Raw genomic sequence first — 22,321 nt, 5'->3', positions numbered from 1 at the left:
CTGGGTTCTCTATTCTGTTCCATTGATCTATGTGTTTGTTTTTGTGCCAGTACCACACTGTTTTGATGATAATAGCTTTGTGTGTTTTTTTTTAATTTTTCTTTATTTATGATAGTCACAGAGAGAGAGAGAGAGGCAGAGACACAGGCAGAGGGAGAAGCAGGCTCCATGCACTGGGAGCCCGACGTGGGATTCGATCCCGGGTCTCCAGGATCGCGCCCTGGGCCAAAGGCAGGCACCAAACCACTGCGCCACCCAGGGATCCCCTGATGATAATAGCTTTGTAATACAACTTGAGGCCCGGCATTGTGATGCCACCATATTTGGTTTACTTTTTCAACATTCCTTTGGTATTAAGAGTCTTTTGTGGTTCCATACATAATTTAGGATTATTTGTTCCAGCTCTGTAAAAAAAAAAATTGATGGTGTTTTGATAGAGATTGCATTGAATTTATAGATTGCTCTAGGTAACATAGACATCTTAACAATATTTTTCTTCCAATCCATGAATATGAAATGCTTTTCCATTCGTTGTGTCTTCCTCAATGTTTTTCATGAGTGTTCTATAGCTTTCAGAGTATAAATCCTTTACCTCTTTAGTTAGGTTTATTCCTAGGTATCTTACAGTTTTTGGTGCAATTATAAATGGGATTGACTCCTTAATTTCTCTTTCTTTTGTCTCATTGTTAATATGTAGAAATGTAACTGATTTCTGTACATTGATATGCCACATTGTCAAATTGCTGTATGAGTTCTAGCAATTTTGGGGGTTTCCACGTAGAATATCATGTCATTTCAGCAGTCAGTTTGAATTCAAAGTGCTCTCAGCAGCTTGGAAATGCAGCATAGGGCATTTTCTTTCAGGAAGGGGGGAAACCTTTGGAACAATTTTGAAAAACAAAGATTATTAGTTCCCTCCCCCTCCTTAGTGCCTCCTAAGTTCCTGAGGTTTTGTTTTTTACCAAGTGTTTTCATTCAGTAATTAAAACTTTATATTTTTTCTAAATCATGTTCTACTTCCATCCAGATCTTTTGGCTGAAGGCAAGTCAAAGTGTGCAAGAAGGACAAAAGCATTTTTGCAGTAAAGCACTTTTATATATCTTAATCAGAAAGATACAAATGTTTAGGAATTGATCAGGACAAATTCTGAATTTTCAAAAGTTTCAAAATGGGTTTACATAACTTCCCATCCCTTTTGTTCTGATCATTTATCCAGTGAGCAGACTAGAAAAAAAAAATCAATTTCTTTGTGGGAACACGTCCTTTTAAAAGTCAAACTGACTTACTAAAATGTGTATACTAGGAGACAGGTGAGAGATGTAGAGTCAGAGTATCAGTCCATTTTTGCAAACTACAATGAATCTAGCAAGTCAAACACAATAATCAACAACTAGAAAGGGAGTTGAGATTTTGTTAAAAGCATGCAGTGGCCACATTCCTTGAGATGTGCCCTCCCCCAACTTGTAGCTTTTATCAGGGAAAGTGAGGAATATAGTCTCTGTATACAGAGTAGATCAGCAGCTGAATTTAAGATGGTTTCGTCAGAGAACAAGCTCTTGTCTGTGGATATTTGTATGTGATCTACATGGTGCAGTCTGCATACATGATGTTTTTGGAGTTTAGGACACCTCAAAGACAGGTGTCCTAAATCTGGAGCTGTCTCAGAGTCTGATTAAGTCTGCTTTTCATTCTTTAGAACAACCCATGCTGAGGCTGAAATAGTCCATAGCAGACAGTGTCAGGTTTCAGCTGAGTCAGGTCCAGGCAATTAGGATCTGTGAATTAGCTTTTTTCTTTAATAATTATTTTTTTAATTAGTAGCAAAGCTGAGATGCCGTGGAGAGAGCCCCATTACTAGTCCAAATGGCAATGAAGGTGTTACCAAACCTACTTTGTCAGTCTTAGAGTGCAAAATAATTCACTCAAACATATGCACATCAGCCAGAAAATCATCATCGTCACTAACGATCAAATGTCTGATTTTACAAGAGCTTATTAACAACCAAAAAACTGCTGTTTAAACACCAAAAGTGTATCTTTATTTAGAGATTGTCTCTCTTGCTCCTGGTGCCTTTCTTTTTCCAGAGCTTCTAATAAGCAAAAACAATTAATTATGGAATCTTGTCCTGTTTTCAATAGCCAAAGAATTTAAATTCCAAGCCACCATTGGCAGCAAAATCCCCTTAACACTTTTTCTTTGCAGCTTTCCTTGATCATGATGCCAACTGTATTGGGGAATCCCCAAAGCCACCCTAGGGGTATACTGATTTACTGGGAAGACTTACAGGGCTCAGAACATAGTCATTATGATATTATAGTAAAAATTTACAAAGCAGAATCACTAAAGGGAAAAGACACATAGGGCAAAGTTTGGAAGACACTGGGTACAAACATCCAAGAGTCCTTTCTTTGTAGCAACACATGAAATGTTGTCTACTAGTTAAGGTCATTAGAGACTCAGTACCCAGGGATTTTACTGGTAGCTGGTCTTGTAGACACCCTGTTCCTACCATGTACCAAAACCCCATATTCCCAGAAGGAAAGCAAATGTTCAGCATAAATGATATTGTACAGTTTGGGCACAATCAGCCACTTTTATCAATTCTAGGGATAATGGAAACCCTGGTAACTTCCTGGATGCCACTCATGGGTCAATCTTGTAAACAGGCCTATGTTAAGGATAAAAGTCTTAGCCCTGCTATGTTAATTCCTTTTTACACATCATGTAATATTGAGTATATAGTAAGTTTAGCAATACTTGAGGTCTTACTCTCTAGAGAGCCAGAAAGGACAGGGCTCCATTTCAGTTTGTCCTATCTGTGTAACTCTGTTAAGATCATTCCAAATTTTGTATCAGCTTGATAGTATTCCTCCCTTTGTTGCAAAAGAGGCCAACCATAAAGTCTCTTCTCTGTCCCGTTTTAAGTCCTTTTCAGGTTTTAGTATTGGCTTAACTCTCAGTCACAATTTCTCTAGGCTTTGCTGACCTAGCCTCTTTGACTTTCCTTTAGTAAGTAAGGTACTGTAGCCACCTATTTATAAGTTTATTGCTCCAGATTTTTCTTTTATAGAGAAATCTGCCCCTTTCAGGGTTTCATTAGTCTGTGGACTATGCAACTACACTACCTACTTAGAGGTTATGGTGTCCCATATCTCTGGGGCTACCTGAGCTCTTGTCATTCTAGTTTGGTTAAGTAATTTGCCCCTCTGGGGCTTTTGTGACTATATATAATATGGCCACTGAGATTTTGGCCATTCCAACTCAATAGTTTGTCTGATATAAGGCTTCCAGGGGATTTATTTCTCACCTCAGTGGTGGCCCAATCAAACTAGTTCTATTTTCAAAGGCTGTAATATCCAGACAAGTCATATACAACTAAATATACAATGTAATTTGTTACAATAAAATAGTATTTATTGAAAAAAACTTATAAGCAGAATAGAAGCAGGACACATGTAGTATTCCAAGCTCCATTTTGCACAAGGAAATGTTTGGGCTAGAGACAACTTGATGGATAATGGAAAGTGCTCTAGGGTAAGGATCCCAGTCACATACTAGTTTATATATTTATAGAGAAATTGGGAGGGGTGCAGAGAAAAATAGATGATTCTGTAACTGCAAAGTTCCCTGATGAAGGGGTAGTAGATGTGTCAATAAAAGAGTGTGTGGAGGGAGTTCATAGTCCAATTTTGTAAGTATCAGTGAAAGATTTTGAGAATCTCTGCCAAGCTACTGGCTGGAGAAATGGAAATATCCAGGGCCATGCAAGAGAAAATATGTATACCACTCTCATTAACCAATAATTTGTTTTTCTAGTTTATTTTCTAGAATAGTTTCCCTTTTCTGTTTCATATAATTTCCTTATTTTATAGTTTAAGTCCTATTTTTAATTATTTCAGGAATAGCAATAGCTATAAACGTTTTCAGTGTAAGATATGTTTACACATTTACAAACTATTTCTAAGTAGTCAACCAGCCTTATTTCCTCTAGGTGAAATAATTCTAAGTATCTTAACATTTCATTTTTCCAGGTTTTTAATCATTTGCATTTTTATCAAATCTTTTCAAAATTTTTTGAGTTCCTTTTTAGTTGAGGAGCCTAAAACTAATCACTATGAAGAATTTGACCAATAATAATATACTCTTTAAAACTATCAAGATATGATAGTTTTTGAATGTTAATTTTACATTCATTATATTGAAATTTTCTTCTAAAGTTAATTTTTAGAAACATTTAAGGTTGTACTACACACTTTGAATCCTAGCTCTTTTGTTTTCTTTATATATAGAAATGCATTCTACATATTCTATTATTGAAGATAAGAATATCAAATCCATTCTCCTCTATATTTCCATTATTAAAGGTTCAGTGTATGTATCAATACTTATAAGAGAGTTTTTTTTTTTTCCTAAGGGAGGAGGGAAATGCCTTGGGAACAGTTTAGAAAATGGTTGGAGTTAATAAGGAAAGCTGAGAAATAGAAGGTCTTGGAATAGAAACAGACAAGACAACTCAGGACAGGTTGAGGAATCATCCATTTTGTCTGGATGACAATGTGTTAAAAGGGTGTCTAATGATATGCATAACAGATTTGCCTTTACATACCTATTTGCTTGGTGAAAAAAGGATAGAATGCTCAGATCTACAGATTAACAAATACTTTTGCAAGCAAGAGTAGATGTATTCTTTATAGCACTTCAGTGACGTTGAAGACTGTCATGTAGAATGCTATCAACATTCTTATATCAAAGCTGTTGAAATACATGCTTATAAGTATACTATTATATTGTAAGTTTTTAGCACAGAGTGATGGCTAGAAAGAATCTTAATCATAAGTGAACGACAAATGATGCACATTTAGCAAGACTTATAAAATATATTTAGGTTGTTTTTGATAATTTACCAAAGAATGGGGATAGGGCTGATCATTATTATTTTATGTGTGAATATAGGCTGACTTTCATAGACTTTATATTCTCTTCCTCCTTTCTTCTCTTCCTCCTCCTTCTGTTTTCCTCCTCCTTTTCCCTCCATTTCCTCTTCTTTTCTTTTATCATTCAAGTAAACATCTGGCCTTGAAAGTATGCCTGTCTCCACTTCTTAGAGCTGTCTGTTTGGTTGATGTGAGCTTGAATACAGTACTGCTTGCATACATTTCTAGTGTTTTTCATTTCCTGTCCCTTCCCTCAGGAGTATTATGGTGTTATAAAATGACTGTCCTTTATGATTGTAGAAGCCAGTATAAATGGGGAATGCTTGCATGTGGGAGTATGGTCATAAACAAACTTTGTATTATAGTCTTTGTATTTTATTTAAGGCTTGTTCTCAAGATTGCCACATATTTTCTCTATTGTTATAGTAGGATCATTTGCCTCTATTGTTATAGTAGAATCAAATGATTAATGATATCTCCTCATAAATATTTCAAAATCTTTAAAAGTATTTTGCTTTCTACTTATAGCTATGTGGTAATAGTGGTAACATGAGTGGTCATGCAGCTACTAATAGCTGCAGGTATGTTTGTAAAAAAAGCATCAATTTATATCATGTACTTGAAGAGTTGTTATGCTTCAATGGCCTAAAAATTATGAGTCCTCTAGGATATATCTTCAAAAATGGTTTCCAGAAGAGTGTTAGGCTATTTTAGAACTAGTCATTTTAAATTCAAATGAATAATAAAACTATTAAATCATGTTTGAGGCTGAGATATCCTTGATTTATGACAAGCAGCCATCTTTTCTCTTTAACTTTAATATTGGAATCTGTTTTATAACTACTACAAAAGTCTTTCATAAACGATGTCCTTTTAACCATCAATTATCTTACACTTTTGTTCTAGAATTGTCTTCCATATGCCTCTTTTTTATAATTCAAACTCTAGTGTTGGAAATTCATCTCAAACCAACAGATTAGGATGAGTGAAATAGTTACATTGTAAAATTTTGCATCTGCATGACCAAAATTCAAATTATTTTAGGCACTGCAACAAACCTTAGGCAAATTATATTAACTGGAATAATAGCTGTATAAAGTGAAGAACCATCAAATTCTGTTGCATTCGATAGGACCAGAAAAGCTTTTTTTTTTCTATAGAATGTCAAATTCTATAGAACATAGCTAGTTGGACCTTTAAATTATCATCTAAAGTGGAATGCTGGAACAAGCATAAATTGGGACTGTGTAGACAAACCATGACATATGGTTACCCTAGTCCTGGACCCCTAATAAGCTGAGCCTGCCAACTGGTGAAGAATAAATACTTATTGCCTTGAAGAAAACTAACTCAGAGCTTGGAAATTAACTCTGGTAGAAGACAGTGATCTTTTAATATTAAAACTGCTATAGAGAAATTTTTATTTTCATTCTGAAATGAAATTGTGGAAAAATAACTTTGGAATAAATGTGACTGAAGGGCATCTTCTAAAACATCTTGTGTTCTACTTTGTGTGACCAAATATTTTTTGTTCTGTGCCTGTTATGATCTTGAATAGCTCTTATGTTAAGTATTTTAAAAGTTATTTAATTCTGTATATCTTTTTTAATTCCTAAAAGATATATTGTCTTCAACTTGTTATCTAGCAGCAACTTCATATTTGTATTACCATTCATTAATGGATAATTATGATTGCCTATTTAATATTCTCATAGATTATTAAAATGATACTTAAATTAAAAATTTAAAATGTTCTTCACATAATCTAATACAAGATGTTTTGTAATTCTAAAGCTCAGAGAAGAAAAGAGCTAGCTCTGCTATTTCAGATCTTTCACAGATCCTAAACACTCAAGATGGTTCAGCTTTTCTAAGGAGTTCAAATGAAGTTTCAGCTGATAAAGACCTATCCTACACGCTTCCATTAAAGACCCATGAGAAACCATTAACAAGACTATTATCAAACAAGGAGATTGAAGATTTACTGTCTGGCAAAACATCACTTCAAGGGAGTGAAACAGCTACAGCATCATTCATTTCACCCTCTGTTCTTACTAAAAGAAAGCCAATGGGTAGTGACATCTCAAAGGTAAGATATAGTACAATAATTTGAAAGCTGTGTACTTTGAATTGCTAGACTCCTTTAATATTTTAAGAAAATGTTAAAACTCATTAATATTTTCTTATTTAAAAGTAATACAATTTTATATTTTAATATAATCTGTTTTATACTTAGGATGTTTAAAGTAATATTTGAGAATCAGAGATTCTCAAATATTACATTTTAAAAATTTTAAAATAATTTAAAATAATTTTAAAAATTATGTAAAATTTTAAAATAATTACATAATTTTAAATTACATAATTTTAAATTACATAATTTTAAAAATTATGTAAAATTTTTATTTTTACATAAAAATTCTAAGCTGTATCAACAAAGAAGTTGTGGCTTAGATTAGAGTTTTAATGATAAAAGATACACAATTCCTAACTGAGATAGGGAAATTATCATTTCAGGTTCATCTAGAAAAATATTTTCAAATAGTCAGGTAATTGTGAAACATTGTTTCGAAATGATTTTATATTCCTTAAACAATGCCTAGAAAATTATCAGAATTGCTTTTGTTAAAACAGTATTTGACTAGGAAAATCTTTTTTTAAAAAATATTTTATTCATTTATTCATGAGACACATACAGAGAGAGGCAGAGACATAGGCAGAGGAAGAAGCAGGCTTTCTGTAGGGAGCTGATGTGTGATTCAACCCAGGACCCCAGGATCGCACTCTGAGCTGAAGGAAGATGCTCAACCACTGAGCTACCTAGGTGTCCCTGATTAGAAAACTCTTAAAGCAAAAATACTGGGAGAAAAGATGATAAAAGGGCTGTATATATTTGACATATATCTACAATATATTTTTATCATAGAATTTATTAAAATGACCTTAAAAATAATTTCATAAGTTAGTCTAGAGATTGAATCAGACTAATATATAAATCTAAACTAGAATCATCATCATTATTAACATGATTTATTTGCAATTATTTATGAGGAGGATCACAATATAGCTTGGGTTCCCTCCACATACATGTTCCCAAATGATTTTCAGATCCATTAATTGTTTTCATGCTTTTATTTGATGCATTCATATATAAAAGTAAAACATTTATCTAATGATGTTGTAGATATGAGTAAAAGTTCTTGCTCTGAAAGAAGGTAATTAGAGTTACAAGATATAAATTTGAAATTACTTATTATAACTTTTGTCATTAAGGCTGCTGTTGTAGAAGAGAAATTACAAAGCAAGACTGAAAGACAAGAAGCAACAGAATTTCAAGGTAAAAAGATTTTTTGTTTTGTAAGATAAAAATGTGAATGATTGTGTGTTCCCATGGTATAATTTTAAATAAATGAAAAGAGAATATTATTAAATATGGAAATAACTCCTTGGACAGTCATCACATAATATAAAAACATATTGACTAGTATGTAAAAATTAATTTCAACTAAGATCTGTGTAAAAGGGAAGTGATAGCTTTGCATCAATCAAATAACAGTATTGGCATTATGAATTCTTAACATGATATAATGCCAAAAATTCATCAAGATAAAACAAGAAAAAGACGCTTTGTGGTATAAATAATTAATATTTTATCTAGATTCTTTAGATGTTTTATATAATATATTTTAAAATGGGGTGCCTGAGTGGCTCAGTTAGTTAAGTGTCTGACTCTGGATTTCAGCTCAGGTCATAATCTCAGGGTCCTGAGACTGAGTCTGCATGAGGCTCTGTGCTTGGGGTGGAGCCTGATTAAGATCCTCCCTCTGCCCCTCCCTCATCAACTTGAGCATACTTTCTGTCTTAAAAATAAATGTGTATATATATATATATATATATATATATATATATATATATATAAATTAAAACAGTGATAAATTTGTTCTTCCTATCCAACATATATAATTTTAATAATCAATCTGTGTCTTTCTACATTGGCTGGAACTTTCAAAATAAAATTAAATGGTTGTGATGTAGAGTGCAAGAGAATTACTCTTCTATTGTACTTTGAGATAAGAGTACCTCTACTGTTTCACCTATGTTACCATGTTATTTGAGATAATCATGCCTTATTATGAGGTAGTTTTTATTCAAAGTTTGTTATAAACTTAAACCAATAGTTGGCCTGAATTTAACCAATCTACTAAAAATTTTATTGTGATAAAAATATATAACATAAAGTTTGCCATTTTAATCATCTTTTAAGTATGCAATTCATTGGTATTAATGACATTCACAATGTTGTACAATCATCACTACCTCTATCTCCACAACTTTTCATCACCCTCAAGAGAAATTCATTAAGCAATAACTCCCATTCCTGCCTCTGTCCAGCCTCTGTAACCTCCAATTTCCTTTTTATTTCTAGGAACATGCCTAGTATATTTCATATAAATAAATCATACAACATTTGTCCTTTTGTATCTGGCCTATTTCACTTAGCATAATGTTTTCAAGTTTCATCCATGATGTGTTAGAACTTCATTCCTTTTTTATGGCTGAAAAATATTCCATTATATGTATATATCACATTTTTTTTTATCCATTTACCTGCTGATGAACATTTGGATTGTTTCCATCTTTTGGCTATTATGAATAATGCTGCAATAAACATGGTGTCTGGTAACTTTATTTTTATTTCTTTTATATTTTTTAAAAATATTGATTGATTGATTGATTGATTGATTGATTGAGAGAGAAGGGAGAGAGACAGAGCATGAGCAGGGGAAAGGAGGCCAACTCACCACTAGGCAGGGAGCCTCATGAGGTACTTGATCCCAGGACTTTGGAATCATGACCTGAACCCAAGGCAGACAGACACTTAACCTACTGAGCCACCCAGGTGCCCCTGGGTTGCTGTTTAAATCTCTGTTTTCAATTATTTGGAGTAGGGGTGTAATTGCTGGAGCATATGAGAATTGTAATTTTGCTTTTTGAGAAGCTGCCTGTTTTCCACAGTGACTGCACCACAAGCAGTATAGAAGGATGTCCTGTCCAGTAAAAAAATCTGTGTATAACTTTTGAGTCCCCAAAAACTTAACTACTAATGGTTTACAGTTCACTAGAGCAGTACTGATAACACAGTCAATTAACACATATTTTGTAATATATATATTACACTGTAATATATATGTATAAATGATATACTGTATTCTTACAACAAAACAAAGAAATTGTTAAACAAATCAGAGGGAAAAGAAAATAAATCTACAGTACACACATTTATAAAAAAATTCTGCATATAAGTGGACCCATGCAGTTCAAACCATGTTATTCAAGGGCCAACTGTGAAAAATCTTATCATTTGCAAATAATGAAAATCTTAATTCTTTATTTCTTATTTGCATTTATTTCTTTGTCTTGTCTCATTGCTCTAGCTAGGACTTCCAGTACTGTGTTGAATATGAATACACTTGCCTTGTTCATGATCTTATGGTAAAAGCTTTACATTTTTCTTCAGAGTGTGTTAGCTGAAGGTTTGTCATAGGTTGACTTATGTACCTTCTATCTTTAAGCTTCTATACCTAAGCTGTTGATGGTTTTATCATCAAAGGATGTTGTCTTTTGCCAAATGCTTTTCCTGCATCTATTAAAGTGATTACGATTTTTATTTTTAATTCTATTAAAAATAGAAATATTATAATTATTGTGATAATTGTGAAATTATTGTAATAATTGTGAAGTATCACAATTATTGATTTATGTAAAAAGAACTATCCCTGCATTTCAGGGGTAAATTGCACTTGGTCATAGTGTATAGTCCTGTTAATGAGTTCTTGAATTTGGTTTGCTAATATTCTGTTGTCAGTTTTTACATCTATATTCATTAGAAAAATTAGTCTGTAGTTTTCTTATACTGTCCATATCTGTCATTTGGAGTCAGGTAATACTAGACTCACACAATGAGTTTGGAAGTGTTCCTTCCTCTTCAAATTTTTGAAAGAGTTTGAGAATGATTGGAATTAGTTTTTGTTTAAATATTTTATATAATTCACCACTTACCATCTAGTTATGAGGTTTTAGGTGTTGGGAGGTTTTTGATTACTATTTTAGTATCCTTACTTGTTATTGGTCTCTCAGACTTTCTGTTTCTTCCTACTTCAGTCTTCATAGGTTGCATAATTCTAGGAACTTATTCATTTCTTCTAGTTATCTAATTTGTTGGCTTATACTTGTTCATAGTAGTAGTCTCTTATGATCTGTCAGTTGTAGTTTCTCTTGTTTCATTTGATATTATTTATTATTTTTTTCTTAGTCTTGCTAAAAGTTTATTAATTTTGTTTATATTTTGGAAAAATCTATTCTTTGATTTTATCCATTATTTTTATGGTCTCTATTTCATCTATTTTATTTTTCTTCTTCTTCTTTTAAAAATATTTTATTTAAAGTAAATTGTGAACATAAAGTATAATACCCAGTGCTCATCCCATCAAGTACCCTCCTTAGTGCCCATCACCCAGTTACCCAATCCCCTCCTCCTGTAGCCCTTTGTTTCTTTCCCAGAGTTAGGAGTCTCTTACGGTTTGTCTTCCTCCCTAATTTTTCCCCACTCAGTTTCCCTTCTTTCCCTTAGACTCCCTTTCACTATTTCTTATATTCCAGACATGAGTGAAATCATATAATAGTCTTTCTCCAATTGACTTACTCAGCAATAATGCCCTCTAGTTCCATTCACATTGAAGCAGACGGTAGGTATTTGTCCTTTCTAATGGCTGAGTAATATTCCATTGTATATATAGACCACATCTTCTTTATCCATCTGTTGAAGGACATCATGGCTCCTTACACAGTTTGGCTATTGTGGACATTGCTGTTATGAACATTGGGGTGCACGTGTCCTGCCGTTTCACTGCATCTGTATCTTTACCCAGTAGTTCAATTGCTGGATTGCAGGGTAGCTCTATTTTTAACTTCTTGAGGAACCTCTACACTGTTTTCCAGAGCAGCTGTACCATTTTGCATTCCCACCAACAGTGTAAGATGGTTCCTCATTTTCCACATCCTTGCCAACATTTGTGATTTCCTGCTTTGTTAAATTTAGTCATTCTCACTAGTGTAAGATTATATCTCATTGTGGTTTTGATTTGTATTTCCCTGATTGCAAGTGATGCAGAGCATTTTTTTTCATGTGCTTGTTGGTCATGTGTAGGTCTTCTTTGGAGAAAGTCTGTTCATGTCTTCTGCCCATTTTATGACTGGATTGTTTATTTCATAGGTGATAAGTTTGATAAATTCTTTATAGATCTTGGATACTAGCCCTTTATCTGATAAATTCGCAAATATCTTCTCCCATTCTGTAGGTTGTCTTTTAGTTTTGCTGACTCTTTCCTTTGCTGTGCAGAAGCTTTTTATCTTGATGAAGTCCCAATAGTTCATTTTTGCTTTTGTTTCCCTTGCCTTCATAGATGTGTCTTGCAAAAAAATGCTGTGGCCAAGTTCAAAAAAGTTGTTGCCTGTGTTCTCCTCTAGGATTTTGATGGATTCTTTTCTTACATTTAGATCATTCAACCATTTTGAGTTTATCTTTGTGTATGGTGTAAGAAAATAGTCTAGTTTCATTCTTCTGCATGTGGATGTCCAATTTTCTCAACACCATTTATTGAAGAGATTGTCCTTTTTCCAGTGGATATTCTTTCCTGCTTTGTCAAAGATTCATTGTCCATAGAGTTGAGGGTCCATTTCTGGGTTCTCTATTCTGTTCCATTGACATATGTGTCAGTTTTTGTGCCAGTACCACACTGTCTTGATGATCACAGCTTTTTATACAGCTTGTAGTCAGGCACTGTGATGCCCCCAGCTTTGGTTTTCTTTTTCAGCATTCCTCTGGCTTTTCAGGGTCTTTTCTGATTCCATACAAATCTTAAGATTATTTTTTCCAACTCTGTGAAGAAAGTCCATGGTATTTTGATAGGGATGGCATTGAATGTGTAAATTGCCCTGGGTGGCATAGACAGTTTCACAATATTTATTCTTCCAGTTCATGAACACGGAATGTTTTTCCATCTCTTTGCATCTTCCTCGATTGGTTTCAGAAGTGTTCTGTAGTTTTTAGGTAATAGATCATTTACCTCTTGGGTTGAGTTTATTCATAAGTATCTTACGTTTTGGGCTGCAATTGTAAATGGGATTGATTCCTCGTTCTTTAGTCTCATTGTTAGTGTATAGAAATGCCACTGATTGCTGGGCATTGATTTTGTATCCTGCCACATTGCTGAATTGCTGTATGAGTTCTAGCAATCTGGGGGTGGAGTCTTTTGGGTTTTCTATCTAGAGTATTATGTCATCTGGGAAGAGGGACAGTTTGACTTCTTTGCCAATTTGAATGCCTTTTTTTTTTCTTTTTGTGGTCTGATTGCTGAGGCTGGGACTTCTAGTACTATGTTGAACAACAGTGGTGAGAGTGGACATCCCTGTCATGTTCCTGATCTTAGGGGAAATATTTTCAGTTTTTTCCCCATTAGAATGATATTCGTTATGGGCTTTTCATAAATGGCTTTTATGATATTGAGAAGTGTTCCCTCTATCCCTACACTTTGAAGCTTTAATCAGGAATGGATGTTGTATTTTGTCAATTGCTTTCTCTGCATCTATTGAGAGGATGATATGGTTCTCATCTTTTCTTTTGTTGATGTGATCTATCACATTGCTTTAGGAATGTTGAACCACTCTTGCATCCCAGGAATAAATCCCACTTGGTTGTGGTGAATAATGCTCTCAATATTACTGTTGGATCCTCATGGCTAGTATCTTGGAGATAATTTTTGCCTTCATGTTTATCAGGGATATTGGTGTGTAATTCTCCTTTTTTGGTGGGGTCTTTGTCTGGTTTTGGGATCAAGATAATATTGACCTCATAGAACGAGTTTGGAAGTATTCCTTCGATTTCTACCCTTTAAAACAGCTTTAGTAGAATAAGTATTATTTCTTCTATAAATGTTTGGTAGAAATTCCCTGGGAAGCCAAGTGGCCCTGGACTCTTGTTTCTTGGGAGTGTTTTGATGACTGTTTCAATTTCCTCACTGGTTATTGGCCTTTTTACTAAACATTAAGAATGTTTTCTATTTCTTCCTGTTTCAGTTTTGGTGATTTATAGGTTTCCAGTAATGCATCCATTTCTTCCAGATTGCCTAATTTTTTTTTGCCATTTAGTTTCTTATAATACATTTTCAAAATCATTTGTATTTCCTTGCAATTGGTTGTGATCTCTTTTGTTCATGATTTTATTAATTTGAATCTTTTTTTCTTTTTAATAAGTCTGGCTAGGAGTTTATCTGTTTTATTTTATTTTTATTTTTTGAAAAACCAGCTCCTGGTTTCATTGATCTGTTGTACAGGTCTTCTGGTCTCTATTTCATTGAGTTATGTTCTAATCTTTATTATCTCTCTTCTGTTTGGTTTATGCTTTATTTGCTGTACTTTCTCCAGTTCTTTTAGGTGTAAGGTTAGCTTGTGTATTTGAGATTTTTCCAATTTTTTTGAGGGTGGCTTGTATTGCAATGTATTTCTCTTTTATGATGACTTTTGCTGTATCTCAAGGATTTTAAGATGGTTTTACTTTCATTTTTGTTAGTTTCCATGAATTTTTAAAATCCATTACTAATTTCCTGGTTGACCCAATCATCTTTTAGTGGAATTGACCCATTCATCTTTAGTAGGATTGATCCATTCATCTTTTAGAAGGAATAATATTTCTTCTCAAGCTATCATTTATTTCCCAAACTCTCTCTGCATGGGTTCTTAATTGTTTTTTTCTCTTTTCCTCAGCTTGCTTCCTTTCCATCAACTTGTCTTCTATGTCACTCATTCTCTTTTCTATCTCATTAACCCTAGCTGTTAGAGCATCCGGTTTAGACTGCATCTCAGTTAAAGTATTTTTCATTTTGGCCTGATAGATCTCAATTCTGCAGTAAGAGAATCTCTAGAGTCCTTTGTGTTTTTTTTTTCAAGAGCCACCAGTAATTTTATAATAGTACCTCTGAAATGTATCTCTGACATGCTATTTAAATCCATATCCATTAGGTCTGTGGCAGAGAGTAATACTTCTGGTTCTTTCTTTTGTGGTGAATTTTTCCTTCTAGTCATTTTTTTCCATTGCAAAATGGCTGTATGATGAGCAGAGTCAAAAATATCAACCACAACCTAAGTAAAATACACCCTAGACATTTCCAAAGAGGTCAGGGTCCAGAAAATAAAAAGAAAATAAAAAGAAAAATACTGTAACATATATCTATAAAAATTAAAGTGAATATGTTGAAAAGAATCCAAAAATGAAGAATATATCTATGACATATAATTATAAAAATATGAGGAGGAAAAAACTTAAAAATGGAGAGTTGATAAAATATCATAGTTAAGGCAGGAAAAAAACCCTCAAGTTCTATATACTATTCTTCCTCAGTCCTTGAGCTTTCCTATGTTCCTTGGTCAGTAAACTTGCTCTTCCCCTATTCTTTCAGCTGTTCTTCTGGGGGACAGGCCTGCTACACTGATTCTCAGGTGTCTGTGCCTGGGTGGAGATGCCCCGCCCCTTGCCAGGTGTCCATGCTCCATGTAAAGCTGTTTTGTCCTGTGAGGCCTTTGTTCCCCAGAATCCATACCTCTTTCAGGTGAAAGGAGAAAAAAAAATGGCAGTGGCTAAATCTCCAGTCCCAGAGCCAGAAGCTTCCCACCCTTACCAAACTGCTGTTTCCCAGTGCACAATGGCATAGATCCTTCTGGGGGCAGGTGTGGGGGCACTGATCCATACAAATTGAAAGGTGCCTAGTTGCAGGAGAGCTTTTGCTGTCCTCCTCAGTTCCACCTGTCCTGGAGGGAACAGAGGATAGCTTGCTTCTGTCCACTGCCGGACTCTGGGGCAGAGAGAGCTCAGCTGCTGGACTGTGTACCTGGCTGCCTCTCCCAGATGCCTTTAAAGAGTTGCTGTATTCTAGTCTTTTACCACTATCCCACTACAGTTTGCAGTTTATGGCACAAATCATGGTTTCTCATGGGCACCCCTACTCTTACTGTGTCTCCAGGAATATTGAGACTTCACTGCCCCTCCCATGATCCTGCTCTATTTCTCCACTGACCATTTTTCAGTCAGGGAAGACTTTCTCAGGAGCAAATTTCCAAAGTTCCCGACTGTTTGCTGTACCACTTTCCTGCAGTGGCTTTCCAAGGCTCCCTTCCCTACTATTTATCTTCCAATATATCCCCTCATTCCTCTTCTTCACCCTCCTACCCTGTCAGAAGTGATCACTTTTCTTTCTGTAGTGTCTCAGCTGTTCTCTCTTTATGTTTCAGGTTGAATTCATAGGTGTTCAGGGTGGTTTTAAAGTTACCTAGGTAAGTTTGGGGGACCAAAGGTCCCCTACTCTTCTGCCATCTTGCCTCCTTCCTATTTTATCTATTTTCATTCTTTCCATTAGTATTTCTTTACTTCAGCTATATTTGGGCTTAATTTGTTCTCCTAGTTCTTTGAGGTGCAAAATTAGATCATTTATTTGGTATCTTCCTAATTTCTTTTTTTTTATCTTCCTAATTTCTTAAACAGTTGACCCTTGAACAACATGTGTTTAAATTTCATGGGTCTACTTATCTGCAGATTTTTTTGATAAATGCAGTACACTACCATATTTGTATTTCCTTATGACTTAAAAGGCTTAATTTAAATTTCAGTTAACATACAGTATAACATCAGTTTCAGGTGTGCAATATAGTGAATCATACATTACCCAGTGTTCATCACAAGTACCCTCTTTAATCCCTATCATCTATCCACCTGCTCACCTCCCTTCTGGCAACCATAAATTTGTTCCCTATAGGTAAAAGTCTTTTTCTTGATTTTCCTGTTGTTCTCTATTCCCCTTTGCTTGTTTGTTTTGTTTCTTAAATTCCACATGTGAGTGAAATAATATGTTATTTGTCTTTCTCTATTGCATTTATTTTGCTTAGCATAACACTCTCTAGTTCCATCAATGTCATTGCAAATGGCAATATTTCATTCTTTTTTTATGGCTGAGTCATATTCCATTATATATATGTATGCCATTCCATAATATATTCATATTATATATAATATATAATATTATGCGTATGATATAAATATCATATTTGCTTTATCCATTAATCAGTTGATGGACACTTGGGTTGTTTTCCTAGTTTGGCTATTGTAGATAATGCTTGTAGATAATGTTGTTAAGTCCATTTTGTCTAGTGTGTAATTCAAAACCGTTGCTTCCTTTTTTATTTTCTATTTAGGTGATCTGTCCATTAATATAAATGGGGGCTTTCAAAAATCCTCTACTATTAATTGTAGTATTATTATTCCTTTATGTTTATTATTAACTGTTTTTTATATTTGGGTGCTTCTATTTTGGGGCCATAAATATTTGCAATTGTTAGATATTCCTGTTTGGTGGTTCCTTTTATGATTATATAGTATCTTTGTCTCTTGTTACAGTTTTTGTCTTAAAGTCTATTTTGTCAGATATAAATTTTACAACTCCAGCATTCTTTTGACATCCATTTCCATGATAGGTTCCCCCCCATCCCCTCACTTTCAATCTGCAAGTATCTTGAGGTCTAAAATGAATCTCTTGTAGGTAGCATATAGTTGGGTCTTGGTTTTTTGTTTTGTTGTTTTGTTTTGCTTTTAATTCATTCTATCACTCTGTGTCTTTTGTTTGGTGCATTTAATCCATTTACATTCAAAGTCATTATGGATAGATTTGTACTTATTGCTATTTTGATACTTACTTTGTTGTTTTTTATGTAGTTCTTCTCTGGTTTTTCTTCTCTTGCTTTTTCATGGTTTGCAATTCACTTTAGTGATATACCTGGATTTCTTTCTCTTTATTCTTTGCATATCTATTAGTGTTCATTTTTTGAATTTAAAATAAGGAGTATATTAAAGACTTTAAAAAAGAATTTATTTATTTGTTCATGAGAGACCCACATAGAGAGGCAGAGACATAGGCAGAGGGAGAAGTAGGCTCTTCGAGGGAAATCCAGTGTGGGATGCAATCCTGGGACTCGAGGACCACACCCTGAGCTGAGGGTAGATGCCCAACCACCAAGCCACCCAGACATCCCAAAGACATTTTTTACAATATAGGCAGTTTTTAAAAACTTGGTGATTTTTTTTCATTTTTTTAAAACATGTTTTATAATTCTAAAAAGAATTTTGGCAGCCATGGGGAAGGATGGAAACCCTGAATTATTTCAGAGTATATGTTTAGTGCCTTCTACCTAATCTAGTCAGGTATGTAAAGGTTCAAGGGACACACTTTAAGAAATCAAGGTGATGAAAATAACATTAGTCTGGGATCATGCCACCTAAACAAAAAAAAGACCAAGAACCAAGATGTATAATCAAACTATTCTCAGAAGATCCTACTCTTAGAAATAGAAATACCTAGCATATGTGAAATAAAAGTAATTCTTACCATTTATTTAACACCTGTCATTTGCCAGGCACTGTGCTAAGAGCTATAAACATGATTTCTAATTCTAAAAACTATTCTTAGGTAGATGGTTAAAGCTGTTTTCTGAAACAGAAGAAGACAATTAAGCTTATTAAAGTTTAATGATTCCTCTAAGGTCATATAGCAGGTAGGTATTAGAACTGGGGTTTGACTCCAAGTTTTTCTTCCATACTACAAAACACCTACTGTATAGAAAATTAGAACAAATTGCTGTTGCTATTATTTTTTTAAAAAGATTTATTTATTTATTTATTTATTTATTTATTTATTTATTTATTGTGAGTGGGGGAGGGTCCAAGGGAGAAGAAGAGAGAGAATCTCAAGCAGTCTCTGGGCTGAGTATGAAACCCTATGCAGGACTCAGTCTCACAGTTCTGATATCATGATCTGAACTGATATCAAGAGTTGAACACTTAACCAACTGAGTCATCCAGGTGCCCCTGCTCCTATTATTATTTTATACAAATTTCATTTGTAAAATCCCATACACGGCCTATCATTCTGATATGGCAATATCTAATTTTCATCATATTACTAAATAATGAAAAAAATCCATTGCGTTCTTATGATGAGTTTGGAAAACAGTGTTTCACATATAACAAGAAGCTATTCTTGTCTTGCGTTCTAATGATTTAGAACCTGTTACTCAAGACAAGAGGCTCTCTGATTCAAATATAAAACACAATGTTCTTTTTAGTTATAAACATAAGGATCTGAAATGCCATTTTTGAGCCATTTCTGCATAGGAGTCCAGTCTGCATTCATCCATAGGAGAATATTAGGCTAAGAAGTCTTTGAAGAAGTTACAGTGGTGACTGAATTCAGCATTATACTAGAGCCTACACAGACACAGGAAACAAAGCAAGGCCCTTCCACACAGCATAAGGACTTTATTATTTTTAAAAAAGATTTTATTTATTTATTCACGAGAGACACAGAAAGAGAGATAGAGGCAGAGACACAGGCAGAGGGAGAAGCAGGCTCCATGCAGGGAGCCCATTGTGGGACTCGATGCAGGGACTCCAGGATCACGCCCTGAGCTAAAGGCAGGCGCTAAACTGCTGAACCACCCTGGAATCCCCTCTCATTCATTTTTAATAGCATATTGTTTAACCCTATGCATTTTTGCCCTTTCCAGATTTTTTCTTGTGGTTGTCTTTTAATTTCATAGTGTTATGGTCAGAAAAGATGCATGGTATGATTACAATCTTTTTATATTTGTTGAGGGCTGATTTGTGACCCAATATATGATCTATTCTGGAAAACGTTCCATGTGCAATTGAAAAGATTGTGTCTATCTGATCCAGTGTTTCTTCAAAGTCATTATTTCCTTGTTAATTTTCTGTTTAGATGATCTGTCCATTGATTTAAAGGGATTGTTAAAATCCCCTACTATTATTGTATTATTATCAATTAGTTCCTTTATGTTTGTTATTAATTATTTTATATATTTGAGTGCTCTCATGTTGGGTGTATAAATATTTACCGTTATTAGAATCTTGTTGAACTGTCTCTTTTATGATTATATCATGTCCTTCTTTGTCTCTTGTTAAAATATTTGTGTTAAAATATAGTTTATCTGATATAAGTATTGCTACTCTCTCTTTTGACATCCATTTGCATAATAAATGTTTCCTGATACCCTCACCTCCACTCTATGGGCGTCTTTAGTCTAAAATGAGTCTCTTGGGGATCCCTGGGTGGCGCAGCGGTTTGGCGCCTGCCTTTGGCCCAGGGCGTGATCCTGGAGACCCGGGATCGAGTCCCACGTCGGGGTCCCGGTGCACGGAGCCTGCTTCTCCCTCTGCCTGTGTCTCTGCCTCTCTCTCTCTGTGACTATCATAAATAAATAAAAATTTAAAAAAAATAAAAATAAAAAATAAAATGAGTCTCTTGTAGGCAGGATGTGAACGAGTCTTATTTTTTTTTTTTTTATCCATTCTGACATCCTATGTCTTTTGATTGGAGCATTTAGTACATTTACTTTCAAAGTAATTATTGATATGTATTTATTGTCATTTTATTACATGTTTTATCAGTGTTTATGGGGCTTTTCTCTAATCCTTTGCCATTTTTGGTCTCTCCTTTCCACTCAGAGTCCCCTTTAATATTTGTTACAAAGCTGGTTTGGTGATTACAAACTCCTTTAGTTTTTGTTTTTGAAATTCTTTATCTCTCCTTCCATTCTGAATGATAGCCTTGCTGGATAGAATATTCTTGGCTGCAGATTTTTCACATTCAGCACATTGAATATATCATGCCACTATTCTGGCTTGCCAAGTTTTTGTTGAGAAATCTGTAGCTAACCTTATAGATGTCTTCTTGTAAATTAAGGACCTCTTTTGTCCTGCTGCTTTTAAGATTTTTTCTTTATTGCTATATTTTGCAAATTTAATTATAATATGTCTTGGCCTTGCCCTGCTTTTGTTGATTTTGATGGTAGTTCTCTGTGCCTCTGGATCTGGATGTCTGTTTCCGTCCCAGGTTAGAGAAGTTTTCAGCTATGATTTCCTCAAATAAATTTTTTCTGTCCCCTTTTCACTCTCTTCTTATGGGATTCATATAACAATGAATGTTATTACGTTTGATGTAGTCATTGAGTTCCCTGAGTCTATTTTCATGTTTCATAATTATTTCTCTTTGTTTAGCTTCATTATTTTCCATTATTTTGTCTTTTATTATTTCTAATTCATTCCCCTGCTTCTTCCAGCCTGCTGGTCATTGCAGCAAGCCTGTTTCCAATCTCATTTATTGCATTCCTCATCTCTGATTGTTTTTTTAAACTCTTTTATCTCTGTGGTAAGAGTCTTACAGATGTCTTCTATTTTTTTCCAAGTTCAGTGAGCATCCTTATGATTGATACTTTAAGTTCTCCATCAAGATGTTACTTTTATCTGCTTTACTTAAATTTCTGGCTGTGGCCTTATCTTATTCCTTCATTTGGGATAAATTTCTCTTTTCATTTTGTCTATGTCTCTGCCTTTTTCCAGGTGTTAGAAAAGCCAGTTATGTCTCCTTTCCCTGAATGTAATGGTCTTATGAAGAAGAGGTCATATAGTGTCCAGGGCCTGGTACTTCAGGAAATGTCTCTGGTGTGTGCGGCATGTACCCCACTCTTGTGTTTGACTGCTCTGCTCTTCAGTACAGTCATCTACAGAGGCTCTCCTTGCCTACTGTGGGCAGTTTTTGGTCTCTGGCCTGAATGCGGTCACTTTAACTAGGTGTATTCTTGTCTGCTTGTGAAATGGGACCTGACAACACTATCATGAGAACTGAGGCCCTGCAGAACTCTCTGGTCAGGAGACCTGGTGTGGGCTGTGATTTGTGCTAGTCTTGTGGGGGAGGGGCTACTGCACTATACTATTTTCCCTGTGTTTATGCTGAGAGGTGGGGAAAGGAAGTGGCACCAACCAGTATCTTTGTTCCCAGAGTGGAGTTTCTATGAATGCTGCCTCTTAGAGATGTACTCTGAGAAGAGGGAGTAATGTCTCCTCTGTGTGCTCCAGGTGTTTTTCATAATAGTGTTTCCAGAGTGTCTTCCCCTGGGTTATTTCCCTGCCTTCCCTCTAGGAACAGGGCACTGTCCTCTGGGCTCTGTCCCAGCCAAGCCTGCTGATCTTTAAAACTCTAGGCTTTAAGCTCCACTAGTTGCAGGAACTCATGAAATTCAGCCCCTCTCATTTTCCAGGCAATTATTTTGGGCAAATATTCTTCTTGTACATGTGTGCATGTGTGCTCCCCTGTGTGCTCCTCTCTGTCTCACCCTTCTCCAAAACCAAGGTTCCTTCTCCTCCATGGCATCCTTGATCTGTTTCTCCCCTAAACCGTGTCTCTGCACTTTCTACCTTCTTCCATGTGA

General features: G+C 34.8%; 1 protein-coding gene across 1 annotated transcript in view; it reads left to right on the top strand.

The window, feature by feature from the left end:
* The window catches only part of CCDC7 (coiled-coil domain containing 7), a 165,076-nt gene that overhangs the window by 126,508 nt on the left and 16,247 nt on the right, over positions 1–22,321 (top strand). The window contains exons 16-18 of the mRNA XM_055308661.1: positions 5,465–5,517; positions 6,731–7,025; positions 8,210–8,273. Coding sequence (XP_055164636.1) covers positions 5,465–5,517; positions 6,731–7,025; positions 8,210–8,273 — 412 coding nt within the window. The remainder of the gene's footprint in view (positions 1–5,464; positions 5,518–6,730; positions 7,026–8,209; positions 8,274–22,321) is intronic.

This window comes from Nyctereutes procyonoides, unplaced genomic scaffold (assembly GCF_905146905.1).
Source record: "Nyctereutes procyonoides isolate TBG_1078 unplaced genomic scaffold, NYPRO_anot_genome, whole genome shotgun sequence".
Lineage (NCBI taxonomy): Eukaryota > Metazoa > Chordata > Mammalia > Carnivora > Canidae > Nyctereutes > Nyctereutes procyonoides.
The sequence above is the reverse complement of the archived record's forward strand: the minus strand, read 5'-3'. Positions and strand labels throughout refer to the sequence as shown.